Raw genomic sequence first — 18,951 nt, 5'->3', positions numbered from 1 at the left:
ATTCCTAATCCATGGTTTTATCTTGCTAGTCCAGGCCTTAAAGATTTTGTTTGTAATACACAGTTATTTTACCTCTTGGATTAAGGGGTTAGAAGACATAGGGAATGTTTTTCTTGTGTGATGCAAAGAGATGGCAGCCAAAATAATGTTTTTACTTTCTGCTATGTATCTTCATTGTTACTTTGTCACTAAATTCTTGAAGAATTAATTCCTCTATTTACAGAACAGTTTTAGATACTTCAGGACCAATTTTCTTTGCACGGAGTGAAATGCCCTTATGCACTGACTATGTATAAAACTTACGGATCTCTGAAGCAATCCCAGGTTGGGTCCCAGGTGCCAACCTGGCCCATCCTATAATGGACTGGCAACAATTTCATTTTCTCAAAATATTAAAAAAAACCACACTAGCTCTGACTTCTGCCCTCATACTTAACACTAGGAATGTGCTGGGGGCTGAAAGCTCTATGCTGAAGCTTCATCCTACAGCAAAACCTTAGAGCCTCTTTAACTTCATGTCAAGAAGAGTTAAAATCTAACACCTTGGATTTGTTGAATGTGGCACTATATGGAACTGACAGAAAACTGGTGCCAAAGAAAAGGAGAGGAATTAAGTTTTAAGGTAATGTAGCGGTTGTTTTTAGAGAATAAACTGTTTCAAGACCAGGCACTCAAAATTTTAGAACTGACTTTGCTGTCCAGAGCTTGTTGGAGTGGGCATGCTTGTGAAACCTGCCTTTCTGCTCTCTGAAAGATTTCTCATATTACTTCCTTGCTTGAGCCCTGGGTGTGTTTTCTGCTACTTCAAAGAGATGGTAGGCTTTGACCAGCTCTGATTTCCTAAAGAAAAACTTACCTTCTTTGTATGCACTGCAGAAAATAGAATATAATTTTGTTGTACAAATGTCCAGTTTGCCAAGTCCTGTATGCTTAGCTTGTCATCAGGAAAGAAGGGATGATAAACTGCCTCTAAGTGATGTAGCCCAGCCATGACTCAGATGATGCTGGCTGGTTGGGTGACAAGCAGGAGAAAATTCATTTGGCTCCGAGAGTCATTTTCCTCACTTTACACAGGGAGGAGTTTGAAAGCTTGAAGTGGCTCTCAGCCACCTATCTTGTTAAACTTCTTGGCACTAGCAAGTTTACTCCTGCAGCAGTATATTACCATATACAGGTTGTAGAAACATGCACTTTTGTCAACCAGTGCGAGTGAGAAAAGACTAAGGCAAACATCAACCCTAAGAGGATGAAGCTATGACTAGCCTTTTGACTAAACTTCAATGTCATGTTGACAATAGAAAGCAAATTTGTTCCAGTGGATGAGAGAAAAGACAACTTCTTACCCCCTTTCCACTGGGGCCTATAGCATCCAGACACAGCCAAAGCAACTTCAAGCTTTAATTTCTTCCTACTTAGCATCATGATCCACAGTATCTGGAGGTTACTGTTAGCCTAGTAATGGAGGATGGGTTACCTGATGTTTCCTTTATTAGAAATTTAAGGAGGAGAGGATTCAGAGTGCAAGTGGCTGTTTTTGTGATGGTCTTAATACTGTGCAGAGCTAGCTGATGATTAACAAACATTACTTGTTATGCAGTGGTCAGCAACGCATCCTGGAAGTGAAAGCAAAGTTCCTAGAGGGTATTGATAATGCTGTGAATTTCTCCTGCATGGAGAATCCATTTAAATCAACTGTATCAGTAGCACGGTATTTTTGTATGTCAAAGTGTATGACTTACTGACATGAACTCATTTAATTGCAAACATTTTGAAATAAAGAGTCTTATCAGTGTTGCTTATCTTTCTGATATGTCAGGGTAACCTAATCTAGGTATAGTGAGCACAGCATGAGATAGATATATTTGGCTCCGGTTTGGTTTTTAACCAGCTGTAGTTACAAAATACAACAAGCAAAAATATTTAAGGTAATTTATAAAATAAAAGTGCCATACATAGTCTAAGAGAATGTATACATCTCTTCCATCCTCCCCTGCAAAGCGGCAAGAAGTCCTACCCGTGAGCTGGAAAATTGGTTCAGATGCATTATATATCCAGAGCAATCTGGATATCACGCAGGCGGGCAACCAGGTTCTCTACATGATGTCTCTCTTTCAGTCGTGCTTTGGTGAGAGTGTTGATCCTCACCTGCAACTGAAAGTGAGAACAGCATTTAGTCTTTGTGACGGAGGAGTGAATGAGCTCCAGCAGCCTATGTATTATCCCACTTAAGAACCATCGAGAGACAGGATTGTGTCACTCTGGAGCAGCCAAGTACTGGCTGGCTTTAGAGGTAACAGTGCAGTACCCACAGACACAGCTGTATGATCCTGGGGACTGAGAGCAATGCAGATGCAGTCAGTGTATACACTGTCCTGAGAAATCATAGAAAAAAATCTGAGGCTGAATCTACTCAAGCCTGCTATGTAGCTGAGAAATAGCTTTAGAAAGGTCTATTGGAGCTGGAGTTACATTTCCAAACACCTAAGAAGATGCATCTACACAGCAGTCTGTTCTGCTCGACAGCCTACTTCAGATTACAAGTTCTCCTTCTCTTGGCATTTTAATAAGAGCTTACTATACAAATCCTCACACCTACCTTTAGACTAAGTGCATAGCCTAGTGATAATCACTTAGTAACTTCCATTTGTTTGCTGTTTACGCACCTGGTCCAGTTCTTCCTGAACTCCTTGCACACTGTCTTGGTCCTCTGGTTGCATGCTCATTTCTAGCCACTCCTGTAGAATCTGTGCCTGCTGCTGACAAGACCTGATAAAATGGATTAAAACGATTCTTATCCCAATTAGAAGCTCAACAGTCTAAGCCAACTTAGACTTGCAATTGATACTTGCAATAAGACCCAATTCTTTGTCTCAAATCAGTGAATGGTAGAAGTCTTTAAAAAAAGAAAATGCTGGAAAGCAGAGAATTCTGTCTGTAAACTGTTTTCTTCATTTCCTACTCCTAGTTCCTGACTTCTTCCTTCCCTGACAGTTGAATCCCCTACAAGCCCCATTTTCTTTCAAACATTTTTGTAAATGTCTTGTTCTAGTAGAGAAGTTGCCAAACCCCAGCCATGTATCTTTTTTAATTGACAGCTGGAAAAGCTAAGTTCACTAAAAGCTAACTTGCAGCTGCTCTGCCAAGCTCACTTGTACTGCCTTCAGATTACAGCCAGTTACCTTTGTCAGGCTTTCTCCAATAGCTGCCAAAGGTATTAAACCACTTGCTGACTACAAAAGAAGTTGCATGTGTACTCTCCCACCTGAAGTGAACTTTTAAAAGGAGAAAATAATCTCTAGAACTTTTATCTGTTTCATTCACAGTTCTGCTGTGAACAGACTGGTTATTTTCAAAGTATATATATACAAAAAATGCAATATTGAGTTGACAGCACAAAGGAAGGCTGGCTAAAGGGGCTTCGCAACATACCTGAGTTCTTGCTTCCTGCTGAAGTAGTATTGCATCTGCTGTTGGATGTGTCGGAGTTCAACTTCCAGCTTTCTCTGTAACACCATTTCTTCTTTGGAACCGTGCTCCCTTTCTTCCCCTTCAGCTGAATGGAAGATACAAGGCACAAGAAATGGAAGTAGAGCAGACTTCTGCTGTTTCTTCAAGGAAATCGGTTACTCAAATGGAGACATGGAACCCTCCCGAGTCCTTTTCACATGTTTTGTCACCCTCTGACATGTACCTATTCACCCAAAAGATCAGGTGCAGTGAGAGGGCAGGAGTCCTTACAGCATTAAAAGCTCTAGAGACTCAGTTTACATACATACAAAAAAAAAAAAAAAAAAAAAAAAAAAAGATAAGTGCTCTAGTGAATAGCTTAGTACTACAAATGCTATTTTGGCCATTCATCTACTCTAGAAGTAAGTAGTAAGTCTAGTCTTGTGTAACACAAATTTAATGCCCTTATATCATTAAAAACACTGTATTGAGACACCATCCATCCCCTTTACAACCATACTCTTAAGTACAGGGAAAACTTGAAGAACCTTACTGGGTGAATTCTTCCCTCCTGAAGTGAGTTCTGCGAGAATGCCCCAGCACTTGAGCACATTCTTGCTAAAAGGAGCCGGCCCCTAGCAGTTCCCGTCCTTTAATCCTTAGAACAGGGCTTTAGCCTCCAATTCAGCAGAGTCCACAAAACTGTATTACCATCCCAGAAAGGAATGACTGATATTCTTCACCTCCTGATACAGGTATATGAGACTGCCTTGTCTTCCATACATTTTGTGGAGTTGACTTGCAGTTTTGCATGTATTGGAGGAGGATGCACAACTGCTATAGTTTAGATCTGAGGACTCACCTGCAGTTTGGTCACTCCATTTTCCCACCAAGTCTTCAGGTGACAGCAAATGTGGCTGCAAGTTTGGTTGCAACTTCTCCACAGAGTCCTGTTGAGAGTCTTGGGAATGGGCTCCTTTGTGATCACTCACACACTGACCTCCTCTCTACAAGGTCAGAACAATATTGGTTTTTTCCTCAAAGGGTTTTCTTGAGTAAGCCTTACAAGTGGGACGCACCTGACGTATGAGGCCCTACTCCCACTCAGACACCCTCTGTAGTCACTGAGCCCTCTCATGAAATATCACAGAAGCAGCAGAGCTTAAGAAATGGGCTCTTTCATTTCTAGCATAGAGATAATTCATCAAGATTAACACCTCCCATTCTGTGTGGAACAGAGGAGTTTAAAATGCAAGCACCTACTTGCAGGTGAAGTGAACTTCAATTTTTGAGACTCTCAGCCACAGCCACTGCTACTAAGCTGAGTTATTCTTGAATCCCTGTAATCTGGTTGGCAAACTGTAATTGCTCTTTGAATGAGCAGCACTCTCAAGTCAATTGCTAGGAAAAGTATCCTGCTAGGAAGGATGCAAGGCCAGGAAAAAAGGCATGAATTACAGTACAACACACATGTGGATTGGTTAGCTAGTGAAATACTGCTTCAGACTGGTGGTAAACACTTCTAGGGTATTCAGACCCAGTTAATTTGGTCAGCTTTTAAGACAATAGCTAGAACAAGAAAAGAATAGCTCAGTCCAGAGGAGCCACAGGAATAAAAAGCAATAGGTAGCGTGCATGTTGACAGTAGCCCAGTGACAACACTATTCCTTCAGCAATATGCTCACCATTTCTGCTCCAGCTTTCATTTGGGGCATGAAAGATGAAGGAGACCATAGCTCTGGCCTCTGAACAGTATGGCGCATGTCACGTGTCCATAGTGGTACAGGCGGAAGAACACCATGTATGAGAGGTGGATAGGAATGAGTGGTATTGCCCATTTGAGATAGACATTTACAAGTACTTTCTTCCATTTGAAGTGTTGGCATTAAGTTCCCAGTCTGCACAGAACATTTGTTCACAGATGTTTGCTGAAAGGGTGCCTCTGATCTGTAAAGGAAAAAGAATGAGGTCCCTGTACATTGCAACCTGTTGGTCTTGTCCTTTGCCGTCAGTGCAAAAAAAGGGAGAATCTTGTTATTCCCTTGCATACAGATTTCCAGTTAGCTGCTTCACTATGCAGGGGAAACCCCAATTAAAAAAAAAAAAAAAGCAGCACTCCTACCTGCCCTGCTCCAAATCCTCCACATTAATCCAGGCCAAAACAGTTTCTTTAGAGCTTTGAATTCAACCCATTCACAAAATCCTGCCTTATTTTGGTTTGGGGACAAGAGAAAGAGGGGAGCAGAAGCAGCAATCTCAGATAGGTTTTGACAGGAAATTGATAGATATTTTCCTTCTCTAAAGCTAATTACAGAACAATGTAACAAAGAAGTTCAGTCTAAACATCTGCTTAAAAGCAATTTCAGCTTCTATAGCAAGAACAGTTTCAGCTCGCTCAGTGATAACATATCACTCTCTAAGTGATAACATAACTAGAACAAATGCAGAATACTCAAGACAGTGAAACCATTGCTTAATTGAACAATTTCAGCAGCATAGACCTCTTGGGAAGAGTAAAAATAAAAATAGCAGCTCCTTTTACAGCAAAATTGATTCAGCCAAGACAGAGAGAAATATTCAGTTCTGGCTCTGCATTACCAGAATCATTAATGATTCCCCAGTACATTAGTTAAATCCAGACCCAAACCTGTTGTGGAGTGAATACAATCAATGAGCCAACATCCTGCAGAACTCAAACATCCGAGTTTATGTGGCAAGACTGACAGGAAAGGAAACTTTACTTATTAACTAAGCCCATTAATTTTGGAAATAAGTGATGTGCCTTATCTTTCCCTCAAAATCTTTCACTAATGAAACAAAAGCCTTGGTTGCTATTTAATTAACTTGAAAGTTCCATTATTCTTGTCCGCTTCATATTAGAAACTAGAAGTTTTTAAGGTCACCGTGGCCTTTTGATAGTATAGAGCAATGCACAGTCCCATAATTACTGAATGTTCTGTGTTATGAAGGTAAGGGGATTTGAGGGGATAAGCATAGCACAAGGCCCACTATAAGTCACCCTGTTTTTCTTTACTGTTAAAAACAGATTTTCTACCTAGTAATAGGAGGTCCCAGCAGTTGCTTGCTTTCTAGAGATTCCAGAAGGAAGTCAGGCCTCCGTGGTGGTAACCTTGCTCGTCGAATAGCATTTCTGAAAAGAACAAACAGAATCAATAATGCCCCAAATTCATGATTAGTTTAAACTGGCATAAGCTGGCATTGCAGCTAAAGAAACAGTCTTATTCCATCATTCATCCCGGCTCTGCAATGTTCCCCTTGCATGCACTAGTAGTTTCTAAAGATTAAATTTTGAACACAATGTCACAATTTGGTTCACCGTATGAATGACTGCGCCAACACAAGGAGTGGTGGAAGGAACAGAACTGAACAATGCAGAACTAGTTCTTTTGGCAGCACATGCTAGCTGAAAGAAATGTGAAGCTATCCCCTTATTTCCCTGCAAGGCTTCTGTCCTGAACTGAGAAGCTCCATGGAAGATTCTTCCTTGCAATTGCCCCATGATTGGTAAGAATTTTTCAAGGAATACCTTCCCCAGGAGAAAGAAAGAGGCAAGAAGAAAGTTCAATTTCTATACAGCCAGGATCTTGATGTTTATTATTTCATCAGACCCTATACATGACTTCAGTGAAAAAAAAGGAGCTTCACTGACAGCTCTAGGTCACTTGGGCAAGATAGATAAGCTCTCATAATGATAAAAAGTCCCATCACATACATCTTTCAAATCTTTCCCTAACTGTTCTGTGACAAATGGCCAACAGTCCATGAATTCATAGTTGTATATTGAGAAACACATAGTGGGAAAGCATATAGCTGAGCTGATTCTCCCCATCACTGAAATGTAACTATAAAGTCACAAATTCTTTCATTATTTGCGGGCTGATGTATGCATTATGCAGCAGGTCTTGTGTAACTGCAATGCCAGCCATACGATGCAAGGTCAGAGAGTTACAGAAACTCCACAGAACTAACAGTCATCAGTGTGAAAACATGGAAATACAAAATCGATAAAGACACAGACAGACTACATCCATGCAGAGAGAGACCAGCAGATAAGACTACATATATGTAAAACTACATATATGCTGGAGAAATGCAGGAGGGACTAGAACTTTACACTCACAGATCGCTGAGAATTGAGTCCCCATCAGCAAGATGAAATGGCAGATGACTGCATTTTGAAGGCCATAGCTCCCCCTCTGCTGAATGTCCTCTTGTCTCGGAGCTAACATCAGGCATGTTAAACAACACTTGCTTCTTCAGAGGTGGCAGAAAAGAACAAGGCTTATTCAATTTCTTGGAGAGAGCCTTCTGTTTCCACAGCATGGCACAACGATACACTGACTGGTGAAGGTTGTAGGCCACCTGCCAACACAATGAATAGTAGAGCACTTGATGGGTGAGCGTAGGAAGCAACACCATGCCACCCAGGGAAAAGAACACCACAGAAAGGAACTGAGATTTCTGATGACCTCACAGCCATACCAGCTCTCTAAGCTAAATCACCAGGTCCACTATGGTAACATTTGGGTAAAGAGAATTAACTGGGTACTTCTGCTATGAGGCAGACTGCATATTAGCAAATGGAACAATTAGTGCCTTGAAAAGCTGGAAAAGAGATAGGAAAGCTGCCCAGGAGCAGGAAGACAGCACCCAATACAGGCATCCCTATCTTCTTTTCCACACACAGGGCTGGGCTGGTGCTTGAAAGCTGAAGTGACACTAGCCCACATTTGAATGTGTAAGTGGTGCTAAAGCCAAGACAGGATTAGACACAGCCTCTAATGCTCCATTCTAGCACAGAATTTAGAGACCAGAACCTAGCCATATGCAAAGGTTTCATCCAGCAAATTGCCTACAGCAGGAATTAGCCAGTTTTGAAATAGCTTTGTTAAGAAAAGTTCCCAATTGGCAACACAAGTCTGAAGTGCTGTAGTCAGCTGAATAAAAGGACAGGGTGTTAGGGCTCCAAGATACATACATACACACAAACATACACACACAGAGTAGATCAGAGCAGAGCAGTCCTGGATGCGTCTGAGCAATCACCTGTCTCTCACCTTCAGCTGGTGCTGGGCTTGGCGCTGTCCCTGCAACTGTTTCATGCCAGCAGTGTACCTCAAGACGCGGGTTACACCTTCTCTCAAGCGAGTAGTGTGGTAAACTCCTGTGGCTTTTTCAATGCCATCTTTCTTCTGCTGTTGCCCCTTGGCAAATCTGAGCCAAGCACCAAATACCTACAACCGAACACCAGATAGCTGCAAGTGTTACAAAGGCAGGTTCCGGGCCAGGGACTCCCCCTGCAGACACGAACACTTCCCCTTCCACTGGAGAGTAATAGGTAGAGCCACAGCAACAGCAGGACACTATCACAAGGACAAAGGGACAGGGATTTAAGTCAGCTGAAGCTGGATGGGAAAAAACATGTGCAAATTTTTTAATCGGATAAGAGGATTTAGGGACAGTTTTCCAGCATCCTAAAATAACACATAGCACCCCAAAGATGAAAGGAAAACAGATATTCAATGTGCACTCTGCCGATTGCAGTCAAATCTGCACATGATCTGCACATCTGCAAATTCACTTGTCTGCCCCTGCCCCACACACCCTTACCTTCCTCTGCAATGAATGGGACCAGTGCCACAATGCTTGAACTGCCTTCTGCTTTTCCCATTGCTGCTGCAACAGCTATCAGGGAAAAAAAATGCACAGCAGCCAGGTTAGGAGTTTACATGTCCCACACCAGAAACACTGGCCAAACCGAGCACCATCCAAACAGCAAGTGCCGGTGGAACCATAGCAGAATAACCTACTCAGTTCACCCAGTATACGGTAAGGTGTCTCTTGCACCAGTGGAACCAAAACTCCAGAAATGTGGAGTGTAAATGGAATAGGAGAGAAGATAAGATAATGATCAGCAAGGAGCTAGATACCTACACCCAGGGGACAATTCCTTACCCGTGTCTTCCAGCAAGAGAAGGAAGTAGAGCAAAGTCTATGTGTCATTAGCTGATCTCCCTGTCTCTGTAGCAGCTGTGAGGCAAACAGAACAGTGAGTCACTTGCAAACAAACCCCACTTATCTGAGCCAAATGCTACTAGAGCAGAACAGGTACCAAACAGCCTTTATCACCTTCCCTTTGTTCTGTTGAGGCCACCCTCAATATCTACGTGCCCTACAGTGTAACCCCATCTGCAAATATCTATGAGCCCAGCAAGGATTTCATTAACAGTAAATGATCCCACACATGGAAAGCCAGCTTATCATCTCTTTTAAAGTCTACTAGCTGCATCAAACCTTCTTCAGAAAAGACACAGACATGTTCATTCCTCCTCAATGCACACGGCTGTCATGGTCCTCTCAGCCAAAACCACCATTCCCTTCACCAGGGCACATGGCCTGCTCCTCCACACCCACCACTCCCCACCCAGGGTCCCTGGCTGGGGATGATGATCCTTCTCACCATCTTCCCAAGGCACCACTGATGATATTTCTTCCATTTCACCAGGTACTTCTGGAGTAGGTGCTGCTGGTGGTGCTGTACTGCCCTGTGCTGCTGAGCCCTCAACATCAGACACTCCCTAGTTAATTCCTTCCAGTGAAGAAAGAGGGTCTGTAAACGCACTGTTAGGAGAAGATAAATTAACTAATATATCAAAAGGAGACTTAATCTCAGACAGTATCAAGCGATCAGCTACTCTTCTAGACTGTTTTAGCAATACTTAACACTGGCAATACTCAGCACTGACAGTACTCAACACTAGGAAGAAGGATTGTGAAATGCTTCAGGTAACGGACAGTGAGGCGCGAATGTCAAGTCTTTCCTGCTGCCACTGACGTTGTTTATAATCTTTAGGAAATTATTTGCCCTCTTTGTGCTTCAGAGTCCTCATGTCAAGAACGTGGCTCATACCACAAAAATGCTCGCAGACTTTGAGGGCCTTTCTATACTAATTACTAAAGAAAGACTGAAGCAGTAATTGATAAGATTACTGGCACTGCCCTCAAAACAGAGAAATCTGAGCTTCCCAAAATTAGCAATGGAAAATTCTTTTGAGGAAGGAAGTGTTACCATCCCTTATATAGACAAGGCAGCAACAGAGAAGCAAGAGCCACACAAGCAGCCTTCAACAGATCACTGGAGTCCCAAGTCATTCCCCATTTTATAGGGACATTCTTTGTAGGCTCAATAGACCATGCAGTCATTTCGCCTGTACAGATGACACAATACTGCCCTACTACGCCACATCTTCTAAGGATCGTACACAGATAACTAAGTCTTTTGAGAATTCAGTATCTCCATCAGCTCACCTATATTCAAATGTTTTCTGGCTTCCATCACAGCTGTCCTCTTCTGCTGACGGTAATACACTTGCAGCGAGACAGAGTATCTCCACTGTAGCAATACCTAAAGATATAACACAAACAAGAGACAGGATACAGACTGACATTGCAACGTTCTTTGGAAGGGGAAGCAATGTGCTCCACATTGCTGGCACCATAACCATTTCCATCTCATTTTTCACATAAGGCTCAGCAAGATAGTGCAAATTCCCTACAAATTAAATACAACAGTATTTCAGAGGGTCACCCTAGCATTTTTCAAGGCATCTTCTTTTCTGGCCCTCCCTCTGCCTGTCCACCCCCTCCCTCCCAGGTAATACTACTGTGCTGTATCATACTTCTGGTTTTCCCTTCATTCTAGGAAATAGGGAGAAAGAAAGGAAGACAAAAACCCATGAGCTCACTCAAAGACAACAGTTTCAGAGATGTGTCTAAGAAGAAGATAGGACTCCCACTTTTTAGACCTTTCTTAGTAGTGGCTCTTAGATGAAGTTTTTGGTCCTTCTAATTGCGTTACCTGACCCCTGCCAGAACCAGCATCTGTACTAAGACCTTGGGATCTGCTATACAGACCCTACCTTTGACAGGATCGCTCTCCTGTAGTGCTCATCTGCCCGAGTAGTTGCCTCAGCTTCACTTACAAGAGCAAGGGCATTTTCTCTCCACGTACACAGAAGCTGTCTGAAGACAAAATATATAAAAAATTAAAAAACAAACAAAAAGCATTAAGAATGATTCTCACTTGTTCATTTGGTACCTTCCCACTCACAAGGGAACCAAACCCATCTGCCTCTATAAACTCAGTCTTGCAAATCAACTTCTGCCCCTTCAGGTCTATGTGGAAGAGAAGGCAGTGCCAAACCACAACACTTCCTTAAGCTGAGCATCTTAAGATGAGTCAATCAGGTTCTGCAAGTGACTCATGTTGTATAGCACTAAAAACAAATGAGGTAGTAAAACTAAAGCAACTACAACCAATACAGAGTGATATTATCTTTCATCACTCTCCTCACTACAATGTGAGACAGCCTCTACATTTTCCAGGCTGCTTTAATAACATAGCAGTCAGAATCCATGCACTGCAGGGAGTGATACAGTTTGCTGTCTGGTGTCTCTCACGGGACTAAATACAGATTAAAAAAAAAGTTAAAGCAAAACAGACGGCAACCCAGGAAGAGTTTGACTTCTTTAAGCTAGGTGACCTGCACAGAAATAGCAGTGCACGGCAGAGTCAATGCCCCACGCTGAGACTCAAAAATTTACAATGGTGGCAGTGAAAGATAAAGAGTCGCTTCTCTCTCATGCTGCACAAGGGAACACAGGCTTACCGCAGCAGCAGTCTAGTGTGCCGTTTCTCCTTTTCAGACACTTGGTATAGAATGCACTGTATGTTATGTTGGTAACTCTGCAAGAAAAGCAGTGAGAGGTAAAATTTCCCTCAACTGCCAACATCTTTGAGGAGAGAAGACTTCTGGAAACTCTTAGTAGCAGCTTAGTAGAGTAGTAGCAGCAGTAGAGTATAAGAGGGGAAAAACTGAGATTACAGATGCTGAAATCAAATGCTGTTTTTCCTGAGATGAACAGTCATTACACGCTAGTTAATGCTAGCTATTATATACCCTTCACCAAAGCCACAAGATTACATTGGTTCTTTTGCTCCAAAAAGCAATGCTAGAGCTTATATGACCATACCTACAATAGCCTCTATTCTACCTCACACACTTGGTGTGTAAGAGCCTAGAGTGAAACAGAGTGGCAGCTCTTCGGTTCTCACTGAAACACTTAAGCACACAGACAAGTCTCACAAAGAAAAGGACACTCCCTCCTACCTTCCAGGCTGCCAAGGTCTTGCCCAGTAATGTGTGCTGATAGTGCATGTCTGCTTGCACCAACTTCCTCCATTTCTCATGCCGATGTCCCACATACTATAAGGAGGGAAGGGAAAAGAAAAAAGAAAAAAGATATGTAGATGCAATGGAGGGAAAACAGGCAATGGTAGAGAGCAGAGGGAAGAGGAACATTCCCAGGGGAATTCTCTGGGGAAACATCAATCCTTTATCTTGCTATAATAGGATCTCACTCAAACTGGTGTTGCACTCTGCTATTCCTCCAAAAGGCTTAGTTTAGGCTTTTTTTTCCTCTGCCCTTTTTAGGAATCCTCTTGAAGACCGATACAATTCACTCAAGTTATCAATTCCAGACCAAGAGACTAGCATCAACTCCAAAATTTCTCACAGATTCTCCAGACATGCTGCGAGGCACATTTAGTACATCACATCATGGTAAGGAAAAGGCCCAGCATAAAAGCAAACTGCCATCTGATAGAGCCTGCTATGACTGTACACCACTACAGACCATACAGCATGGCCTTGCTGCAAATTTCTAACTTCAGTAAAGTTTTGAGAAGTACATACACAGTACTGGCTAGGGACAATTTCATCACACTGCCTCTGGTTACATTCCCAGATAAATCTCCTAAACAATAGGCCCATTCTTGCTATACCTAGACAAGTGAACAAGTCAAAGAACTCCCTCTCCTCCCTACACAATTCCTGTTCTGCCCACACTGAACTGGTTTTATCCACCTGGAAGGGTAGGAGAGCTTAGAAATTACTAGTGCTTAAAAGAAACAATTTAATTTCTAGCCACATGGGTACAAGCGAACTGAACATAACAAAAAGGATTCAAGCTCTTCCCTATTTTTTAACACTCTCACCTCCCTCCACTTGTTCCAAGTCTGCTGCAGACACTTTGAATAGTGAAATCTTAAGGCTTGCATCTCCTTGAGCCTCCTATAAGAAAAATAATTTAATTATTTCTCCTACAATGCAATCTGTGCTACTGAACCCCTCTAGCACAGACATGAGTCCGCACTTGCTATTTTCAGTGAGTCATTTAGTGAACACAAACAAGTAGATTCTAAAGCACAAATAAGGAGTCAGAATCATTGTGCTTTGTCAAAAGTAGGCCACCACGGGGCCAATCCAAATAATTCTCCCTTTCAAAAAAACCTTCTTACTCTGTTTTTCTCTCCTGAGTATTTTGCTTCCACAGACAGAAAGCCTTTAGCAGCAGCAGGTTATTGTAGTGATCTCTTGCACAGACCAAGCCCTCTTGCTCCTCCAAACATGCAGCTGTTCTTCTACGCCAGAAGGACCAGAAACAACACAACAGTTGCCTTTCAAAATGAAGTACAGCCTATAATGGAAAGAAGGTGGCAATGAGTTCACGACACAGGCCAGTTACAAACAACAGAAGACAATTCCTTAAAGGTGACATGCACAGAACTTTCCAACGTCCATTTTCCTCTTCTCACATTGAAGAGTAACAGACACATGTCAAAGCCCCTTTGCTGCAAGTTTATGCAAATGTGTTCTGCAGGCACCTATGTGTGCGTGGATGGAGAAACTGTTATCAGAAAACAGCAGGCCAAAGAAAGGAAAAATACAAGCTGGTAAGTTGCACGTGAAAGACTCCCAAGAACCGATAAGCTCCAGAAACTAGTCCTGTTGAGTTCGCAATAACTGATAATCTCAGAACACCAAGAGTCAGCCATATCTGCACAAGGCCACACACCCACACTACCATCAACTATGGGTTGTGTAACTCAGACCATATAAAAGGCAGCAGTGGCTGCCATATGTAAAGACTACAGGATTATATATCAGGAAAGGAGAAGGACCCCCTAAGGGACTTTCTGGACACCTACCAAGAAGCAACTAGTTTGTCAGTACAAACCTGCTCTTCTGAAATAGGTTGGGGATGGCTCTTTATGACTATTATTGTTTTAACCAGGTAACTATGAAACAGACAGAGTGTGAGAGAGAGAGCACATGTGTATTTACTGGGTGAGAGAATAAGCCTATGAACTGTGTGAATAGTTATCCTCTAATAATAAACAGTTTGATTCTACTATTAATAAACAGCTTAACTACAAAAAATGTGATTTGTAAATATTGGTTGTAATCTGTTTCCCCTGACTTGATCCCCCACCAGGAAAAGGAATTTATAACGCTCAAGTCCATCTCATGCTAACTGATGTTCACAGATAGTGACTAAGAAATCATCTTCTCTATTTCCTAAGTAAGGCCAGATAGAAAAGTTACATTTACCCTCTTCTCTCCTATTCGGTATTCTTGCTGCTTGTATGTCTTCAGCAACCATGTGTCAAATACCTGTCTCATCAACACCCTCCTGCAAGCAAAAAGGGAGAATGTCAGCTCAGGAGAGAATTCCTTCAGAAAAGGGATAGATTTTATGTACATCAGAAGACCAATCCATGTACAACTTAAATAGTTACTTGATTTTTCAAATCATGCAAACCTTCTTTGGAAATCAGACAGCTTTGTGTCTTCATTATTTTCTGGGTTAAAAAACAATTAGTCTGTCCCCTGAAATCTTACCCAGAATACATGATAAAAGATCAATGAATTTTCTGAAGTTATTAGAACTCACTGCTTTCACTCAGGTCATTCAAAAGATTGTTCCAATTTCTGACCGAATAACTTACTTTATTTACAAACACAAGCACAGAAAAAAAAAAAAAATGTAATAACCTTTTATTTCTTCTCCACCGTAAATATAGGCCATTGCCTCCCACCTCGGAAATATTTTTTTTTAAATCCTACTCTACTTTTTTATTTCAAAACAACAACAAGAAAAACAAAAAACTTTTAGAAGCACAGGAGAAGGCCATCCCCATGTCTTGAAAAATGAGCTGACAGGGAAGAAGACCAGCCTGGCTAAATAGAGAGCTTTGGCTGGACCTCACGAAAAAAAGGAAAGCTTACATTCTCTGGAAAAGGAGGTTGGCAACTTACGAGGATTAGCAAGATATAACGAAGCTATGCAGGGGGAAAATTAGAAGGGCCAAAGCTCAATCAGAACTCAGCTTGGCCACTGCAGTTAAAGATAATAAGAAGAGATTCTTTCATTACATCAACAGAAAAAGGAAGACTAGGGAAAATGTTGGCCCACTGGTGAATGAGATGGGTGCCCTAGCGGTGGAAGACAGAGAAGGCAGAGTTATTAAATGCCTTCTTTTCTTCAGTCTCCACTGCTAAAGCTGGTCTGGAGAGAGGAAGATTTTCCCTCAGTTGAGGGGGACTGAGTCAGAGACCACTTGGCCAAGCTGGACATCCATAAGTCCATGGGCCCTGATGGCATGCACCCGCGAGTGCTGAGAGAGCTGGCAGATGTTATTGCTAGACCACTCTCCATCGTCTTTGAAAGGTCATGGGGAACAGGAGAGGTGCCTGAGGACTGGAGGAAGGCCGACATCATTCCAATCTTCAAAAAGGGCAAGAAGGAGGACCCAGGGAACTACAGGCCAGTTAGTCTCACCTCTGTCCCTGGGAAGGTAATGGAGCGACTCATTGTGGATGTCATTTCCAAACACATTGAGGAACAGGAAGCTATTGGAAGTGGTCAACATGGATTTACCAAGGGTAAATCGTGCTTGACCAATCTGATAGCTTTCTATGATGTTATAACTGGTTGGCTGGATGAGGGAAGAGTCGTAGATGTCATCTACCTTGACTTCAGCAAGGCTTTTGACACTGTCTCAGTAGGAAGCTGAGGAAGTGTGGGCTAGATGAGGTGACAGCAAGGTGAATTGAGAGCTGGCTGTGTGACAGAACTCGGAGGGTTGTGATCAGCGGCACAGAGTCTAGTTGGAGGCCTGTAACCAGTGGTGTCCCCCAGGGATCAATACTCGGTCCAATTTTGTTCAATATATTCATTAATGACCTGGATGAGGGGACAAAGTGTATCCTCAGCAAGTTTGCTGATGATACCAAACTGGGAGGGGTGGCTGACACCCCAGAGGGCTGTGCTGCCATCCAGCGTGACCTGGACAGGCTGGAGAGCTGGGCAGAGAAGAACCTAATGAGGTTCAACAAAACCAAGTGCAAGGTCCTGCATCTGGGGAGGAAGAATGCAAAGCACCGGTATAGGTTAGGGATGGACCTGCTGGGAAGTAGTTCTGAGAAGGATCTGAGGGTCCTGGTAGATAGTAAATTATCCATGACCCAGCAATGTGCCCTTGTCGCCAAGAAGGCCAATGGAATCCTGGGCTGCATAGGGAAGAGTGTGGCCAGTAGGTCGAGGGAGGTCATTCTTCCCCTCTACTCTGCACTGGTGAGGCCACAACTGGAATACTGTGTCCAGTTCTGGGCTCCCCAGTTCAAGAGGGACAGGGAACTGCTGGAGCGAGTCCAGCGAAGGGCAACTAAGATGATTAAGGGCTTGGAGCATCTCCCATATGAGGAAAGGCTGAGAGAGCTGGGACTCTTTAGCCTGGAGAAGAGAAGGCTGAGGGGAGACCTTATTATGGCGTACAAGTATCTAAAGGGTGGGTTGAAGAAGGATGGAGCCAGACTCTTTTCAGTGGTTCCCAATGACAGGACAAGGGGTAATGGGCACAAGTTGGAACATAGGAAGTTCCATCCAAATACACAGAAAAACTTCTTTACGGTGAGGGTGACAGAGCACTGGCACAGGCTGCCCAGGGAGGTTGTGGAGTCCCCTTCCCTGGAGATTTTCAAGACCCGCCTGGATGCAGTCCTGAGTAATGCGCTCTAGGCAATCCTGCTTTGGCAGGGGAGTTGGACTAGATGATCTCTAGAGGTCCCTTCCAACTCTGAAGATTCCGTGATTCCGTGAACCCATAAAACAAACAAACCAACCAACATTGTAATAGGACTTGAAAAAAGTTATAATAACAAATAATAAATAGCAGCATGGTCTGATCTCAACACTGAAGGGATTCTAACCAAGACTTTCTTTTATGAACAAGGTAAGGTTAGTTGCTCTCATTATCAAAGCTTCTTTCTCTCTAGATGAAGATAATACTTACTTGCTAGTCTGCCTCCTCCCAAGGGATGCACAAAAGTCATTATCAAATAGTAACACCAAAATGCAATTAAAGTATATTTGTGATTGAGCACTATGTATCTCTCTCACAGAGCAAGCATATGGTAGACACATCCTAGTCCAGAAGGCTGAGCTACAGCCTAGTGGAAAGAGCACCCAGTTCAAACGACATCAGTTATTTCCAAAACAATCATGTGGGTGTACTAATTAGATTGTCAGCAAGTCCCAGGTCTTCTCTAGTCTAAAGAGGCCTAAGAGATATTTGGGATTCTTACCAGGTAATTTTTCATAAGCAGCTGTTACAGCTCATTACAAGTTTATGCGTTGGTAAACAACATGAGTTAAGTAACCCTTCCTGGAGGGTACTGGTAATTGCCAGCAAGAGTCTTTGATCTGTAGACAGTCACAAACCTCAACCGATGGCTCTTCTGGGGTATCTTCTGGGTCTCACCACCAGACACAGCAGTTAGGACACTGACTTGGGAGACAGCATGTATGTGCATCAGAGACCAAGAGGAAAGCCAAGTTCTGGCAAACTGCCATGAAAGTTTTACTTCGATCTGGTTGGAATGCAGCCCCAGACCTCTGAATGAGCAACACACTTCTAATTTGTTCTTTTGTGTTCAGGAAATAGGACTTCATTTATACTTTTCTAAAGAGAAAAGATTGCACACAAAAACATTCCTGACCCATGTAATCAAGGTATGGCTACACAACTAACAAGAGCCTTCAAACCATCTGTTCATCCCTTCCCTAGTGAGAGGCATAAGTTACATTGCAGCAGTTGCATGCTCCAACTCATCTTCACTAAGCTTAACCTCCTGAGTCTTTGAGCCTTGTCTCCCTCCTTGTCTCCTGAGGGTAAGCTAATGCACCACAGCCGCACTGTCACACCATTTTGAAAAACTATTAATTGCTTACAGAAACGCAGCCGCCCTCATTATTCAGCCTGACCTCCAAACCTAGTTGTGAATCTCCCAAAAAGCAAGCCAATATCTAAGGCAAAGCAGACTTTCTGCAGCTTGTTTTTCAACTGTGAAGCCAGGCTTCTGATGACAGAAAGGTATGAACCTAGAACACAGGGTGTGACCATCCTCTGCCAACGAAATGTGCAAGGTCCCAAGTCCACCAGGAAAGAAGATTCAATGTTAAAAAACATTTTTTCTCTCAACTTACACAGGGAAAAGTGTCTCAGGAGGGGACTCATTGTAAAAGCACATTTCAAAACATACCCTTTTCCAAGGAAAGCAAACTTTTTTTTGTTAGTCT

General features: G+C 42.7%; 1 protein-coding gene across 1 annotated transcript in view; it reads right to left on the bottom strand.

Annotated features, from left to right (window-relative positions):
• Positions 1 to 86: 86 nt before the first annotated feature.
• SFI1 (SFI1 centrin binding protein) overlaps positions 87 to 18,951 on the bottom strand; it is a 33,566-nt gene continuing 14,701 nt past the window's right edge. The window contains exons 13-30 of the mRNA XM_082491895.1: positions 14,922 to 15,003; positions 13,829 to 14,007; positions 13,526 to 13,601; positions 12,639 to 12,734; positions 12,138 to 12,214; positions 11,388 to 11,490; positions 10,777 to 10,873; positions 9,929 to 10,089; positions 9,424 to 9,498; positions 9,079 to 9,153; positions 8,526 to 8,702; positions 7,589 to 7,830; positions 6,503 to 6,598; positions 5,133 to 5,394; positions 4,310 to 4,454; positions 3,430 to 3,553; positions 2,664 to 2,766; positions 87 to 2,151 (exon numbers count right to left, since the gene is read on the bottom strand). Of these exons, the coding sequence (XP_082348021.1) occupies positions 2,044 to 2,151; positions 2,664 to 2,766; positions 3,430 to 3,553; positions 4,310 to 4,454; positions 5,133 to 5,394; positions 6,503 to 6,598; positions 7,589 to 7,830; positions 8,526 to 8,702; positions 9,079 to 9,153; positions 9,424 to 9,498; positions 9,929 to 10,089; positions 10,777 to 10,873; positions 11,388 to 11,490; positions 12,138 to 12,214; positions 12,639 to 12,734; positions 13,526 to 13,601; positions 13,829 to 14,007; positions 14,922 to 15,003 (2,278 nt within the window). The 3' untranslated portion in view covers positions 87 to 2,043. The remainder of the gene's footprint in view (positions 2,152 to 2,663; positions 2,767 to 3,429; positions 3,554 to 4,309; positions 4,455 to 5,132; positions 5,395 to 6,502; positions 6,599 to 7,588; positions 7,831 to 8,525; positions 8,703 to 9,078; positions 9,154 to 9,423; positions 9,499 to 9,928; positions 10,090 to 10,776; positions 10,874 to 11,387; positions 11,491 to 12,137; positions 12,215 to 12,638; positions 12,735 to 13,525; positions 13,602 to 13,828; positions 14,008 to 14,921; positions 15,004 to 18,951) is intronic.

Source organism: Vanellus vanellus, assembly GCF_965231255.1.
Source record: "Vanellus vanellus genome assembly, chromosome: 16".
NCBI lineage: Eukaryota > Metazoa > Chordata > Aves > Charadriiformes > Charadriidae > Vanellus > Vanellus vanellus.
Note: the sequence above shows the minus strand (reverse complement) of the source record. Positions and strands in the feature narration are given on the sequence as shown.